This window comes from Syngnathus leptorhynchus, chromosome 2 (genome assembly GCF_054491065.1).
Source record: "Syngnathus leptorhynchus isolate UIUO chromosome 2, UIUO_Slep, whole genome shotgun sequence".
In the NCBI taxonomy this organism is placed as follows: domain Eukaryota; kingdom Metazoa; phylum Chordata; class Actinopteri; order Syngnathiformes; family Syngnathidae; genus Syngnathus; species Syngnathus leptorhynchus.
In genome coordinates this window covers 3,277,758-3,292,295 of record NC_141196.1, presented here as the reverse complement: position 1 = coordinate 3,292,295, position 14,538 = coordinate 3,277,758, and the positions used below count along the sequence as shown (strand labels likewise).

The window sequence follows — 14,538 nt, the reverse complement described above, 5'->3', positions numbered from 1 at the left end:
TGGTCAGCCTCTCGCATCGTTAAACATTTAATTTGAAAACTATACCGATTGACTTTTGTTTCGAAGGGAGAAAATCCGCTTGGGTCTGTGTGACGTCACACGCTGAGCAAAGAGGGAACGCGCCCACGAGTGTTGTCAACTTGTCATGGAGGTAAGAATTTATTTTGAAAAAAACGCATAACCTCAAGAGGGAGCCTTAGATTCCAGCACATTTGTTTGTATTTGTTATGAGGACTTTTGACACCTTTAAAAAGACGTTTTTGCAAACTGAGATCAAAGTCCGTGCATGAACGACAGCCTAGACTTGCCTATTTCACAATATTGACTTATGGAGCTAGAATGCTTGACAGAAATGTTAAAAACTACTGTGGTTGCAAAGTACAAACTTCATAATGTGGACACTTTTAATAAATACGGTCATCTATTTGACAAGGTCTCTGTGAAAGCAAAATTTGTGATGTATGTCACCAATCTCTAATTGTACCGAATTAAAGAGCTATTGATTGATCGTCCAAGGCTGGTGTTGTTTAACAAACCATGAAACAAAATGTACTCAATTTGAGTCCATGCCATACGAATCATGCAAACTTTTTTCTTTTGTTTTTGCAGCCTCCAAAGAAGCTGATCAACTCTACAGAGGACTGCGTTGATGAAGCTCTCTTCGGCCTGGTTCGGGCCTCCACTGGACTGTCTCTGCTGCGGGGCCACCGGGTCGTTCTGCGCTCAGATCTGGACCAAATGAGCGGCAAAGTGGCGCTTTTGTCAGGAGGAGGATCGGGACACGAACCTGCACACGGGGGTACATCTGACACCTCTCAAACAGCACGCATGGCAACTCTTTGAAAACGTTGCATCCAGGTTACGTGGGTGCTGGTATGCTGTCGGCGGCAGTCGCGGGGGGCGTCTTTGCATCTCCACCTCCTGCCAGCATCTTGGCTGCCATACTTTGCCTACACGGTGCAGGTAAGCTGACCTGCTGGCCCAAACACAATCAAAGCAGGTGACCCGGTTTTAAATGATGAATCATGGCTCTGACCCTTCAGGAGCATCCGGGGTCCTTCTCATCGTAAAGAACTACACGGGAGACCGCCTCAACTTTGGGCTGGCCGCAGAGCAGGCCCGCAACCACGGGGTGGATGTCGAAATGGTTGTCGTCGCTGACGACTGCGCTTTCACCTGCCCCAGTAAGGCCGGGAAGCGGGGCTTGTGTGGCACTATTCTCATTCACAAGGTAAAAAAAAAAAAAAAAGCCAAAATATCCCCCCCCAGTGTCAAAAACACATTTGAAGGGTGTAATGACGCGTTTACTTCAGCTGGCAGGTGCCTTAGCAGACGAAGGCTGCTCATTGGTCCATATCGTTGCCAAGGTTACGGAGGTTTTGAGAGGCATAGGTGAGGATCCGTCCCGGATTGTTCCCGTTTTCCGACTAGCAGGAATCAACGCCGCGTTGTGTTCCAGGTACGCTGGGAGTCAGCTTGTCTCCGTGCAGCGTTCCGGGCTGTCGGCCATCTTTTGAGCTTCCTCCAGGTGACATGGAGCTCGGCCTGGGTGAGCATGGAGATTGATGAGCAGTCACCATTTAGTGATGCCCCCTAAAAAAAATGTTGATGGGTGATAATGTGTGACTAGTTAGCCAAGATTGCTGCACTATTTTTATGAAAACAGAACTTCCTTGGCTAAGTGCTGTTCATCTCGTGCAGGAATCCACGGGGAGCCTGGGGTCAGAAGAACAAAGGTGAGTCCCAAAGTGAGCAAAACCTTTGTAGATGCCCTCTCGTATTTCTGCCCACTAGGTGGCGACAGCAGACGAAGTGGTGTTAACCATGATTGATCACATGACCAACGCGGCGAGTCAGTCGTGCTTGCACCTGCAGACCGGTAGGCCGGGCATCCCGCTTGCGACCTCCCATTTGTGTTTAGATTTGAGCCGTTTTGCCACTCCGACACAGGTGACGTGCTCGTTGTCTGCGTGAACAATCTCGGGGCGCTGTCACGTCTGGAGATGGCCGTGGTGACTCGTGCCACTCTTCTCTGTCTGGGTGATGACGCATTTGATCACATGCTAATGAACAAAAATAACCCACAGCACTCATGGTCTCCAAATGCTTGCAGAAAATCGTGGGATGGTGGTCGCCAGGGTGATGGCCGGGTCTTTCATGACCTCACTGGAGATGGCTGGAATGTCGCTGACCTTGATGAGGGCCAATCCTGAAATACTTAAACTCTTTGGTAAAGAAGACACAACTTTTTAAAACAGGCAAATATAAAATGTGATGTGATCAAATGTTCCCCTTTATGTTTCTTCTGGAATGTGTGAGCACATGAACAGAGGAGCCGCTATATTTGAAGCTTACAATGTTTCCCTCCCATTCTCATCTAGATGCCAAGACTAGCGCCCCCGCCTGGCCGAACCTAAGCGGCGGTTGTGCGAGTGGCCGCAGCTACCTCACAGACCCGACCCCGATGTCTACAGGAGCACCCCAAGATGTGCTGCTCGAAGGTTGAGACTCATGGAATAATTTGTGTGTCTGCAGTTTTTATTTTTAAACCCGTGACTAACGTTGCACCTTTTTGACCGAACCGGGTGTCCTCTCGGGGTGCATCACCTTGACCTTCTGTTTCCCTCCCTGCTAGGACCCCAAAGTCCTGTGATGCGCAAGGTGCTGGAGAGGGTGTGTTCTACACTTTTGGAATACCAGGAAGAGCTCAACGCGTTGGACCGTGCTTCTGGGGACGGCGACTGCGGGAATACTCATGCGCAGGCGGCCAAAGGTGACCAATTGTTTTCGCGGACCTCAATATTAGGACTCGCAGCATCCTTGGGGTCCCCGGGTCTCAATTTGAGAACCGCACCTCATTGAAAGAAAATGCTCACTCAGCCATTCAGGTGTGGCTCCAGAGTCACGTGGTCCCAGGTTCCCCTGGACAACTGTTGTCTGCTCTTGCTGGATTGGTTCAGGAGAAAATGGGCGGGTCTTCAGGCGCAGTAAGTGATGAAGATTTTTTTTTGTTTTTGAAAAATGTTTGCTTTTTTTCACCCATTGATGTCTTTGTCAGTTGTACAGTTTGTTCCTCACGGCAGCGAGCGGTCACATGACCGGGGGGCGGAGTCACGCTGCAGCATGGGCCAATGCAGTGCATGCAGGGATGCAGGCCATGAGAAGGTGACTATAAGTATTTGACTTAATCTCAACCAATGTAGCGATCAGCAGGCATTATGGTCAGAAAATGATTTATTTACTACAAACGATATCTTTGCTCATCGATCAATGCCGACGACGTCTCCTGTCAGGACAGGGAAAAAAATTAAATGATTTTTCCGCGAGATGGCAAAAGGTACAGTTAGAGTTTTGTAATTTATCCAGCAAAATATCAGCTTAGTGTTCAACTAAACCGAACCCTGAAAGAATCTGATGACGACTGAGCGGCGATGCTAAAATGGATCCGTTTTGGTATCAACAGATATGGCGGTGCTGATTTGGGAGACAGAACCATGGTGAGTCACTTGGAATGTTTTTTGCTCTGCGTTCATCAGCACTTTTTTTGGTTGATTTTTCCAAGCGTCTTTCTGTCCTCTCCCGCCACAGTTAGACGCTCTGTGCCCCGCCGTAGAGGAGCTGATGAAAGTCAACAGCACGCCCCCTGGTGGAGAGATGGCCGCGCTGAAAGCAGCTGCTCAGGTGCGGCAAAACATTCTCAACCTGTTTACCGATTGCTGCTCGCGATTGCGCAAGCCTACGAGAAACCTAACAGACTCGCGCCGCTGTCCAGAGAGCAGCCGACGGCGCCGAATCGACTCGTAGCCTCGCAGCCAAGGCGGGCCGAGCCAGCTACATCGCAGCCGAGCGCCTCACCCTGCCTGACCCCGGAGCCAAGGCCGTCGCCGCCATTTTGAGCGCCGTGGTGGAGGCCCTCGAAGAGCCGTAGTGGTAGAAACGCATCATCACGACTATATGACAAGTTCATAGCGCACAAAACTTAGACCCATTCCGCAAGAAATAAAGTGTAGAATAAATGGATGCGTTTCATTTGGAAACACACATATAAAGGAATGTCTCAGATAATACAGTTCCATCCATTAATCATTTCGCAAAACTCCCAAAATCTACTTTGAAAGATTTTTTTGCAAAGCTTCCCCGCAAGAAATTGTTTTGGCCAAAATAAAGGTGGAGGTGCCCAGTTCTCCCAACTCAACCAGTCCGGCCACATTGAGCTGGGAAGTTGACACTCAAGTGGGCGTGGCCTCGGGGGAAAATCGCAGTCGTCACACACCCTGATTTCTCACTTTGACGACGGGCTCCCAGCAGAGCGCTTCCATATCCCCAAGAGGGCCGCGTCGACGTCAGAGACGACCCCTTGAGAATCAGGTACACACTCCCGACCCTTAGTAAAGCATCAAGTGGAAATTAATTGGAACTAAGTTAAGTGGTTGTCATCAACGAGAGAAGATTTGAAGGCAGGCCAACAGGAATTTGTGGTTGAAACAAGGAAGCTATCAAATGTCTTCATTTCTTTGGTTTCACTCTCTGGTTTGAGTTAATTCAAACTTTTCTTCTGAAGATACTATCGTTGCCGGTTATTGTATTTGAGAGTGTTATGACACCAACTAGCTTAAGCAAAACAGTGGTAAATGTCATGTTTGTGACGTCACCAGGAATTTGCTGACATGGTAATTAGGTCTTCATGTCTTTTTTGGCATATTTTTGAGCTTGACAACGTTTTAGGTTTTTTTTGAATGGAGCTAACCAGCTTGACAAGAGCAACATATTAAAAACAGTGACTTTGTACAGAATGTGGTCTTTGGGATGTGATAAAATCTCACTCCGCTTCATTCCTAAAATCTTCGCTTCATCCTAATCAGATTTACGTGTTTATGTGCGTTGACTCGGACTCCTTCGCACATGTCGCCGTCATCTCACGGTTCGGTTTTGAAATTGGACCGCGATTCGATATTGGGTCGGCGATCATGGGGCCCGACTTTTTCAAAATGGTCTCGTAACTAAAACAGCATAACTGTGGTTTATTTTCATTGTCTGTTGGTGCGCTTCCAAATTTATTTTTAAGATCAAATGACTTGTGTTTCTACAGGATGTCCTTATATGGTGGTCTGCTGTCAATCGACCAGTTCCAATGCTCAATCTGCTTGGATATTTTTACTAACCCGTCGTCCACGCCGTGTGGCCACAGCTTTTGCGTCACCTGCATCAACCAGTACTGGGATGGGGCTAAGGTAGATCCTTGAGGAACTCCGCAAAAATCTCTTGCCGTGCTCTCAAACGTCACCATGTCTTCTCCCTCTGCAGGTATGTCAGTGTCCTCTGTGCAAAAGGACCTTCCACAAGCGTCCGGACCTCCAGATTAACCGAACCCTCCGTGAGATCACCGAGCAGTTCAGGTCCATGTCCGGGGGCGGGGCAGAGGGAGGAGGCGTGGCCAAGGACAAGAAGGGAGTAAAAGGGCGAGAGTGCGCCATGCCGAACGAGCTGTTGGACGAACTGACAAGGAAACTGCCACGACCTCACACTAGCTTGCCAGTGAGCATCAATGAGCAAGGTCAGTTGGCCCTTGACAAAATGTAAGAGCTCGACAAGAATTTAGGCGGCGCTTCTGGGCTGACGGCCTTACGACTGTTGTCTGACAATCAAGGTGGTCAAGCCATCCCCGGGACTCTCGTGTCCACAGCCTTCACGGCCTCGTCGGTCCCGGTCCAAAGTCCGATCTCTGCACCCGGTGGACCCCCTCAAGTGGCCCCTCGCTTGGTCGAATCCTACGGCCGAAGAAGGTTCACCGTGAGCGGGGCGGCGAGCGGCCACAGCCTTCCTCTTTGCGACCTTCACCACAGGGGCATCATGGTAGCCGCACGTCGTCGGTTGCACACTTTTTGTTGTGACGGCGGCAACCAATTCATTGCGGTCTTCGGTGGCAGATTTTCTGTCGCACCGACGGGGAGTGCATCTGTCCCAACTGCGAGGTCGAGACGCATTCGGCTCACGACACGGTGACGATGGAAGCGGCGTGGACAGAGAAGCAGGTGGGCAAATAAAGATGGCCCCTCTCAGCAATGAAGGTCCTCATGGGAGCAAGGAGAGCCACAGTTACAGTTGAAGCATTGTTAACAAAACAATTGTAATTGTTTTTCGATGTTCTTATACAATAAGACTCGATGTCTGTTTCCAAAAATAGCATTCAAATTTCATGAAATGAATGTGGGGGTTTTTCTGCACATACAGGCCCAGCTCAAAGAGACGGAGCAGCAGACCCGGGAGATGATCCAAGAAAGGCTCCTGAAGATCGAAGAGATCCGAACATCGGTATCCCAACTGGAGGTCTGTCTGTCCTTTACGCGCACTTTGCTTTGTTCGACTCGTTCCACTGGGGAGAATTGTTCGTCTGTTTTGAGAAGTTTCTTTTGGATTTTTTTGTCTGGACCCAGCTGGTGGTGGAGCGGGCCACGACGGACAGCGTCTGTATGTTCTCGGCGCTGATGGCCACCATCGAGCGAGCCCAGGCTGAGCTGATGCAGGTCATGCAAGCCAACCGGCGCGCGGCGGAGAACCAGGCCAACACGTTGATACGGCAACTGGAGTTGGAGGTGCAAGAACTGCGAAAGAGGGAGAGCGTTCTCACACAACTCGCCACAACCGACGACCACCTGCAGGGTGTCAAGGTGAGCCGTGAGTGTCAATTTCGGATTGTCAGATTATGAACGAGAGAAATGCCAATGTATTGCTTTTGCAATTTGACGCTTTTCGTTGTTTTAGTAAGAGTCATTCGACGACAGACGTATTGCCTCACACAAATAGCGTACTAGTAGCTAAAGCTGGATAGCAAGACTCTGGGGGGAAAAGGGTTCAATTTGTCTTTGCCACAGAATTTCGCCACACTCCCTGCCCCTCCGCCCACCAAAGACTGGTCGGGGGTTTTCGTATCGTCCGACCTGGGGATCAGCGCCATCTACAGGTCGCTGGCTGGTGAGGTGGAAAAGTTCCAGGAGCAGCTGAGGGGCATCACAGAGACAGGTGAGTCCAAAATATCGAATTTCACTCCAATGGTCTGAAAATTCGTTTTCATTTCAATCATGTGAATTCTTTAGGTTTCACTGCCTCATCACTGGAGACCAGCCTGGCACGTCCTCAGCCAAGTGAGTGTCGCATTGTGTACATCCAAACGCTTTTCAAAAATAATCCAAACGTGGTAAAACACAACATGCCCTGGGTCTGACTTTGGACACCCTTGGGCCACACACACACACACACACACACACACACACACACACACACACACACACACACACACACACACACACACACACACACACACACATGCTTATACAGTACAGACATATTTGTGTGATGTCATAACATGTCTGCTTCTCCGCAGAGATGAGAAGAGTGCAAGAGTACGCAGGTAGGTTGGCCAAGCATTGCAAGCATATATGTTTGTGTACATGGACCCTCCCCCCCCCCCCGTCCGTCCGTCCGTCCCTGAGCTAACATCCGCCTTCTTTCTCCCATCCCGCAGTGGACATAACTCTGGACTGCAACACAGCCCATCCCAGGCTTATCCTGTCCGACGACATGAAGAGCGTGAGGCGTCTAAGTCTTCTCTCAAAGCGGGTTTGCGGCACTCTCACGTCGGTGTCCGCTTGTGCAGGTGCGCTGCAGCGATCGACACCAGTTGCTTCCCGACAACGTGGAGCGGTTTGATCGCGTCGTTTGCGTCCTGGGGAGGGAGGCCATCTCCTCCGGGCGACATTACTGGGAGGTAAGCGCGCACGTTAGCTATGGTACGAACGACGCCTTTTGAACGTTGTGCCTCCGGGTCAGGTTCAAGTGGGCGGGAAGACGGACTGGGATCTGGGCGTCGCCAAACAGTCCATCAACAGGAAAGGCAGGATTGAGGTGACACCAAATAATGGATACTGGTTCCTCAGTTTGAGAGACAAGTGAGTCATCAGGATAATCAAGTTAACCAAACGTGATGTGAAATTTCAGGATGAAGCTAAAATAAACTTTATTTAGAGAGCACAAGCATAGCTGAAGTGAACACGAAAGTCAGACATAAATGTTAATTCAACTATTTACAAAATAATTCAAACAAATTAATAAGACAATGTTCAGGATGTGACAGTCAATCAAAATCTGCCGTCATAACACATATTGAAAAATAAATTCAAAATAAATGTAAATAATACATGGAAATAATACAAAGTTTTGAAAATAAGTTGAAAACAAAAAAATCCGCCTCTTCCCTCTGCGCAAATCAAATGTGCCTCAAACACGATGTTTTTAGGACATTAACAAATGAGAATGTTTCGATTACATTTCGGTAAGCCGTCAATCAAGGTTAGTTTGCTGGCAGATTCATTTCCTCTTATCAAACCACTTCGTCAGCTCATTGTTGTATTCATTGCATCACTCATGGCTCCGCGACCTTTGAGAACGAATTTGAGAAGAGGATGTAATCAGTTGTTTGCTATTATGAAGTAGTAGATGCTTCCTGATAAGCACTGCCGGAGCTAGTGGGAAAGCCGTGGGGGCACTGAACCCCCCCCCCTTTTTTTTTTTTCCCGGGAAAAATTTTCCACAATTCCATTGTACCCTGGAGGGAACATTTAATCAACAATTTTCTTAATTGTTTGTAAAAAAAATAAAAAAAATACATTTTTTGGGCCCCCGAAAGGGAAAAATAAATCTTATCAGTGCAGATAATACCACCATTTATTTTTTCCCCAATTTTTTAGTTCAGTCGCAGAGTTGAATTCACCTGTAAATGTCAATTTAGGTTCATCCTGAAATTGCTCCTAATAGCCAAAAATCACATTTTTTGTTTGTGAGTCGCGTACCCATCCTAAAACAAGCAACCCTAACCCGTTCACAGGAACAAGTACGCTTTTCGCACCGAGCCGTCTACCGACGTCCACCTCAACCTCCGACCCAACAGGATCGGGATTTTTGTCGATTATGAGCGAGGACAGGTTTCCTTCTACAACGTGGAGGCCAAAATGCACATCTATACATTCAACGACACGTTCACAGAGTGCATCCTCCCCTTCTTCAGCCCCTGCACCAACAGGTCTGGAAAGAACGACGGGCCGCTCATCATTATGCCCGTCGACATGTCGGAATGAGCCAACCCGACACGTCCTGTTTGCTTGACGCCACACCTGATTCACGTTGATTCTTCTTGCTGGATTTCTTCAATCGATTGAAACTGTCTTATTTCAGAGATATTCATGCAAGCAAAAAAAATATTATAATATAAAGCTTGATTGTTTTAGATCAAATGATTTTATTATGTACTATTGCAAACAATTTTAGATTTTGAAATTTCCATCCAAGTGACTTTAATATAGTGAGTTAGCTAATTAGCATTAACATACCCATTTCCTTCATGATTGGCTTCGATAGGACACGCCCACGGGTTGGTCACACGTCAAATCATAACGTGGAGTAATCTTGATTGTAATGCAGCGCTACTGGCGAGAGTCGATTGAGTCCCCGATTCGAATGAAAAAGTTTCAGCGCCTGACGTCAGTTGATGCGGTCTTGCTTCAGTTGAGACTTGGCTTTCGCCTTCTGCATCAAAATGTGCTCGGCAAACTCCCGGACGACGCCGTCGCCGCTCGCGCGGTGGCACGTGTACTTGCACGCGTTGATGGCCACAACCGGCGCGTCGGCGGGTACGGCGCTCAAGCCGGCCAGGTTGAGGCAGTCCACGTCTGGCGCGTCGTTACCTGGCGACAGACAAAGACGTCACGGATGGAGCCATGTGCAGTTCTCAAGAGGGTCGGAGAGACGGATTACCCATGTATGCCACGTCTTTCCAAACCAACTTGCTGGACTTCAACTCGGACGCCAAATCGTCGACGGGCTTGGTTCCCACACGCATCACCCGGCAGCCCGTCCGCTTGGCCAATTTATCGGCCAGCGTCTGCTCCACCGGGTCCTCGGTGGTGGTCAACAGCACCACCTGCGGACGAGCGCGCACAAGTCAAGTGGAGAAGACCCGGGCGGTGGCTCGCGACCGGCGCGTGTCCACGACCTCCACGTCCTCTTTCTGTAACATGCGGATGGCGGAGGTGTCTCGGCTGTTGATGGACATCATCTCGTCCCCGGCCGCCGACAGGTAGATCTTCCCGTCCGTTAAACATCCCGATACTTTACAGAACATCAATCGAACAACTTCCGGAGTCCCTCGACCGAAGTAGCCGTATCTGCCAAATTTGGGGATTTGAGATGTTCATCTGCAGGAAGGTCTTGATTTGATCTTTACCTGAGGACTCTCTGCTCTGCGACAGGCCAGTCGATATCGACGTCAATGTCTACGCTGTACTCGGGAAGCATCTCGTAGTAGGATACCTTCCCACTCTGCACAACAGCGGGCTAGTTAGTCTCACGCTTGCTGAATTCCACCACACGACAAAGCGACTACTTCACCTGCGGGTTCCCCTGCTCGATGAGCTCTTTGGTGTTAAAGTAAAAGGAGCCGTTCTCACACAGCTCGCCATCCCAGTCCTGACGCCGAGGACGGTTGCTCGGGTCCAGGTTGAGGGCCTTGGTCATTTCTGGACCTGAGGGGAAGAGCAGCACTTTGAAACCAGGGCAGCGGAAAGCAGAGGCTCCCGGCTTCACTTACATCCTTTCTTGACCTCCTGCCAGCGGAACTGGTGCCTCCGGACCACAGAGAAGACAGAGTCGTAGCCGTGCTGGGTGATGAGCTCCAAGGCTTCCTTGATGTGGAACGGGTGGAGACACGGCGACGTGGCCTGGAAGTGGCACACGACGTCCACCTCTGCACAGAAAGACAAACAGGTCAGCGTTCCTTTTCGAGCGGGGGCTCCAAATATTCACAAGCGTGCCATTCCGTACGTGGATTGAGTCGGACGAACTCCTGCATGGTCTCCAGCGAAGACGAAGAGTCTCGGGAGACTTCGGGACTTCGCCGGTGCACCTGGGCGCCCCAAGCCAGGGCCACCTCCTCGATCTTGTCGTGGTCAGTTGACACCCATACACTGTGAACAGATACGTGGACAGTCTAGAGAAAAACAAGGTGCCTTCACTAAATTCAACATTTAAAAGCATTTACAAATCAAAGTTAGAGACATCGCCACACAGTAAGGAAACAATTTATTGTACAGTTGCACTAGGTTTTGTAGATAACTAAACTCACAACTACCTGCAGGAATCCCTTCGTTCAGTCACTCAACCATATAATCCCGCCCTGTGTTGTGACAGAGAAGTCACATGACCAACCTCCAACCAGAGTCACACGTCTACTTCCAGATCACGTCAGGTTTTTTTTGGGCAGTTTCGGCCATCGATGTGTACTTAAATATCTTAATCTCAGATATTGTAGCGATGGTGCATTGCCTTTTCGTAAAGATTCGTCGTAAACCGAAACAAAAGTGGCTACCTTTTGACATTCCATTGAGCATGCGCAGATAACGACACATAACAAAAGCAAATAAAGGATCGACGCCAAAGTACACTGGCAAGTGCACGGCTCGCTTCACCATCGCGACGACATTAAGTGAATGTACCTGTCGAAGAGCTCAGAGTCCACCGCTGCTCTGACGACCCAGCCAATAAGCGGCACCCCGGCCAACATCTTGATGTTCTTCAGGGGGATACCTTTGCTTCCACCCCTAGCCAGGACGAGTGCAGCGATGTGCCGCTTCCCGCTTCCAGATTTGCTCAGTTTGCCTCCGGCCCCACCGCCGGCGGCGATAGCGTCGCCGTCCACAAATCTCTTCCTGGAGGACATAATTCGGAAGTGTAGAAGGTTGCTTCGGTACGAGAAACTAAGGAAGTCCGAGTGGGGCGTGTCTCTGCCACATCCGGGTTGCACTCTTCTTCAGCACTCTTGGGCTCATGAATGCTCTCTGCTGCCTTCTGTTGGTCAGTTGCAGTAAAGCATCTGGAAATGTATTTTACCGACCCAAAAGTGCCAACCCGTTTATTAGTGTGAAGGCGAAGGCCTTCACACTATTGTTATTCTACTTTATTTTTCTTCTTCTTATTATTATCCTACTTTATTCCTCCCACTTTTTTGACACCTAACTACTCCCACATGCTTTAACCGATTCACTCCATTCCAACTTTCACACGTTCCAAAAATTCACGGCATGACTGCTAGTATTTTATTTGTTCATAACATTTACCGTTTTTGCATAATTAGCAAATTTGTGCCTTAAAATCCCCCATTCATTCTTAATGGCACATTAGACACGAGCGACGTTCAGGAGTGAGTTCAAATTTTGACATCTGACAACTTTTTTCATGATTTCTTTCCTTAACTCGTTTATTTAACTCTTTTATTTTTTATTTATTTATTTTCCATTCATTCATTTAGTTATTCATTTAATTTTAAGTTAAAAACATCATTTTACCGTTTTAACGGCATTTACCTTTTTTATTTCTTGTTTAATATCACCACAGCAACACTAAGCCGTTGTTTAGCTCAGTAAGAAGAGACTGGAATTTGGAACACGACCGCTGTTCCCGTGCGAGTTCGAATCCCGCTTGACCAATATTTTTTTTTCATTCATTCAATTTTAACACATCACTTTAATAATTATTTTCATCATCATCATTAATTCATTTAGTTATTCATTTAATTTTAAGTTAAAAACATCATTTTACCGTTTTAACGGAATTCACCTTTTTTATTTCTTGTTTAATAGCATCATTCCACCGCAGGAACATTAAGTCGCTGTTTAGCTCAGTAAGAATACAATGGTCATCTGACCACGAGCCACTTCCGTGAGCGAGTTCGAATCCCGGTTGGCTCTAATTTTTTTATTCATTAATTTTTCATTCATTCAATTTTAACACATTTTAATAATTATTTTCATCATCATCATTAAATTACCAGTTTTATTTTTATTTAATCAGCATTATCAATTTACCATTTTTATGTCATTTAATCATCATTTCGAGTCCCACAATAGTGTGAAGTGCCTTCGCCTTCACACGCAATTTCTCCAGAAATTGCCAATTCTAGTTCATCCAGCCTTTCCCATATGACTTTTGGGATAGAGGTGGGATACAAGATTATTTATTTTATTATTTCTCCAACGCAGCAGTCAATGTCAAGGCACGTATGCATCAAACTGTTCCGCATTAAGTTCAATCATCTCTTTGCACACACGCACAGCTATGCCACCTGACCAGTATTTCTGCCCATCATGGAGGAATTAGGCCCGACTAAAATACATGTATGTGCATGTGAGTAGTCACTCACAGTTGATTTTCCCCTCCCAAAAAGTTTTTGTTTCTCTGTACGTTGGGTAAAGGGATTGAAAGGCAAGAGGTCCAACGGTCAGAAAGATGTGGAACTTCCCCGTGCTCTGCCGGCCCCAAACTCCCTGGACCGCCCGGGTAGCATACCACACACCCATCAGCCTCTCCTATGTGACGCGTGCATGTTCACACCAACCTTTAAAAGAATTGCAGCTTGTAATAGGATTTTTACACAATGTTGAGCAGGGCTGAACGTTTCATGTATTTTTTTCCCCGCAGTAATTGAAAAATATTCATTAATGTTCCATAGAAAATCTCAGCCAGGTTTGTGTGACCTCAATTCATTCGAGAGCTAAGCATGCTTTAATTGTTTTTTGCTTGTATTTTCTAAAACTTCGTTGAGCTTGTGGTTTAGCTTTTTCCTAGTGGGAAAAATGAGCTTTGATTTTTGTTTTTATTTATTTAAAGTTAAAATGGTAAAAAAAACGAACTAACATTTGAATTCACTTAATTCAATCTAATTAACTTAAAAATCTAAAAAGAAACTATTTTTTTAGGTGAATATGGTTGATGATTTACCGCTTAGTCATGGTAATACATATTATTATCTTGTTTTTCCTCGTAAGCAAACGATTCCTATTGTTTTGTTGTTTTTCACTTCTTTCTTTTTTACTCCAATGGGCAAAATATGCATTGTTCGGTTTTAAGCTTTCAATTTCAGTTTAGCATAAAAAAAGATGTAAAACAATTCAAGTCACTTGAAAAGACGTAATTCGGCCATGTGCATCGGGAACACGTGATCAAAATGTGCTATGTTGGAACCGATCATCATTTCTTCGTGTATTTGTAGCATTTTTCAATCTGATGGGGATTTGTGAGGCTCACACGAGCGCATTCATTTGCAGCCCTCCTCGGTGCAGGCAGAGTGGGAAAGGCGGGCTAACCGGTCGAGCAGGTAAATTGAGGCCTCCGCCCCAAAGGGAGCGAACTCTTTCTCCCTTCTTTTTCTACCTCTCCTTGTCACCGTTATTTCTGAGGCGCATGCGCGCTGCCGCCGCTCGCCCTACTCTAAAAGCGACTACCTGTGCGTGGCCGTCCCGCTCGATCCGCCAAAGTTGTCGCGACGCGGACTTCCTTACGTGTGCGAGTAAAGTGCGAGTGCGTGGACAGTCCTTGTCGCTCTCAGTCCACGCGGGGAATAAATAACGGACTTTTGCTCAGGTGGACTCCTCACCTGCGTGCAACTGCACGGAGAAGCTCAGGTGTGCGGAGGCGGAGGGAAAAGAAAAGAAG

At 47.4% G+C, this 14,538-nt stretch overlaps 4 protein-coding genes across 15 annotated transcripts in view; 3 read left to right on the top strand and 1 right to left on the bottom strand.

Annotated features, from left to right (window-relative positions):
• The window catches only part of tkfc (triokinase/FMN cyclase), a 57,662-nt gene extending 53,352 nt beyond the window's left edge, over positions 1 to 4,310 (top strand). For 7 of the 8 annotated variants that reach the window (XM_085905746.1, XM_085905750.1, XM_085905749.1 and 4 more), the window contains 17 exons: positions 67 to 151; positions 610 to 799; positions 859 to 963; positions 1,044 to 1,231; positions 1,314 to 1,392; positions 1,460 to 1,549; positions 1,702 to 1,736; positions 1,795 to 1,879; positions 1,951 to 2,040; positions 2,114 to 2,230; positions 2,382 to 2,501; positions 2,636 to 2,773; positions 2,881 to 2,987; positions 3,059 to 3,165; positions 3,464 to 3,497; positions 3,589 to 3,681; positions 3,773 to 3,928. In XM_085905746.1, coding sequence (XP_085761872.1) covers positions 146 to 151; positions 610 to 799; positions 859 to 963; positions 1,044 to 1,231; positions 1,314 to 1,392; positions 1,460 to 1,549; positions 1,702 to 1,736; positions 1,795 to 1,879; positions 1,951 to 2,040; positions 2,114 to 2,230; positions 2,382 to 2,501; positions 2,636 to 2,773; positions 2,881 to 2,987; positions 3,059 to 3,165; positions 3,464 to 3,497; positions 3,589 to 3,681; positions 3,773 to 3,928 — 1,740 coding nt within the window. In that variant the 5' untranslated portion in view covers positions 67 to 145. Of the gene's footprint in view, positions 1 to 66; positions 152 to 609; positions 800 to 858; positions 964 to 1,043; positions 1,232 to 1,313; positions 1,393 to 1,459; positions 1,550 to 1,701; positions 1,737 to 1,794; positions 1,880 to 1,950; positions 2,041 to 2,113; positions 2,231 to 2,381; positions 2,502 to 2,635; positions 2,774 to 2,880; positions 2,988 to 3,058; positions 3,166 to 3,463; positions 3,498 to 3,588; positions 3,682 to 3,772; positions 3,931 to 4,167 lie in introns of those variants that run through there. The other variant, XM_085905752.1, reaches the window with a different exon arrangement.
• On the top strand, positions 4,220 to 9,287 carry LOC147060149 (E3 ubiquitin-protein ligase TRIM39). 2 transcript variants are annotated; one of them, XM_085905743.1, is made up of 14 exons: positions 4,220 to 4,368; positions 5,090 to 5,231; positions 5,305 to 5,554; positions 5,648 to 5,853; positions 5,928 to 6,032; positions 6,232 to 6,327; positions 6,435 to 6,668; positions 6,873 to 7,020; positions 7,095 to 7,142; positions 7,382 to 7,408; positions 7,523 to 7,587; positions 7,655 to 7,765; positions 7,828 to 7,946; positions 8,882 to 9,287. In XM_085905743.1, the coding sequence occupies exons 2-14, from the start codon at positions 5,091 to 5,093 to the stop codon at positions 9,129 to 9,131; spliced, it is 1,800 nt and encodes a 599-aa protein (XP_085761869.1). In that variant the 5' UTR covers positions 4,220 to 4,368; position 5,090; the 3' UTR covers positions 9,132 to 9,287. The 2 variants fall into 2 exon arrangements, with proteins under 2 accessions (XP_085761869.1, XP_085761870.1); XM_085905744.1 differs by having other exon boundaries at positions 6,232 to 6,329; positions 6,440 to 6,668.
• cmasa (cytidine monophosphate N-acetylneuraminic acid synthetase a) lies at positions 9,263 to 11,867 on the bottom strand. Its single transcript, XM_085905755.1, has 8 exons — positions 11,544 to 11,867; positions 10,873 to 11,015; positions 10,640 to 10,795; positions 10,441 to 10,574; positions 10,277 to 10,371; positions 10,046 to 10,217; positions 9,808 to 9,973; positions 9,263 to 9,737 (listed from the first exon to the last, which is right to left on the bottom strand). Exons 1-8 carry the CDS (start codon positions 11,765 to 11,767, stop codon positions 9,535 to 9,537), a joined length of 1,293 nt encoding a protein of 430 aa, XP_085761881.1. The 5' UTR covers positions 11,768 to 11,867; the 3' UTR covers positions 9,263 to 9,534.
• Positions 11,868 to 13,463: 1,596 nt separating this feature from the next.
• ovol1a (ovo-like zinc finger 1a) overlaps positions 13,464 to 14,538 on the top strand; it is a 5,384-nt gene continuing 4,309 nt past the window's right edge. The window contains exons 1-3 of one of the 4 annotated variants that reach the window (XM_085905757.1): positions 13,464 to 13,569; positions 14,096 to 14,200; positions 14,467 to 14,538. The exon at positions 14,467 to 14,538 is cut by the window's right edge and continues 122 nt beyond it. The gene's annotated coding sequence lies outside the window, so the exon portion shown is untranslated. Of the gene's footprint in view, positions 13,570 to 13,946; positions 14,201 to 14,258; positions 14,404 to 14,466 lie in introns of those variants that run through there. The other 3 variants (XM_085905758.1, XM_085905756.1, XM_085905759.1) reach the window with 3 other exon arrangements.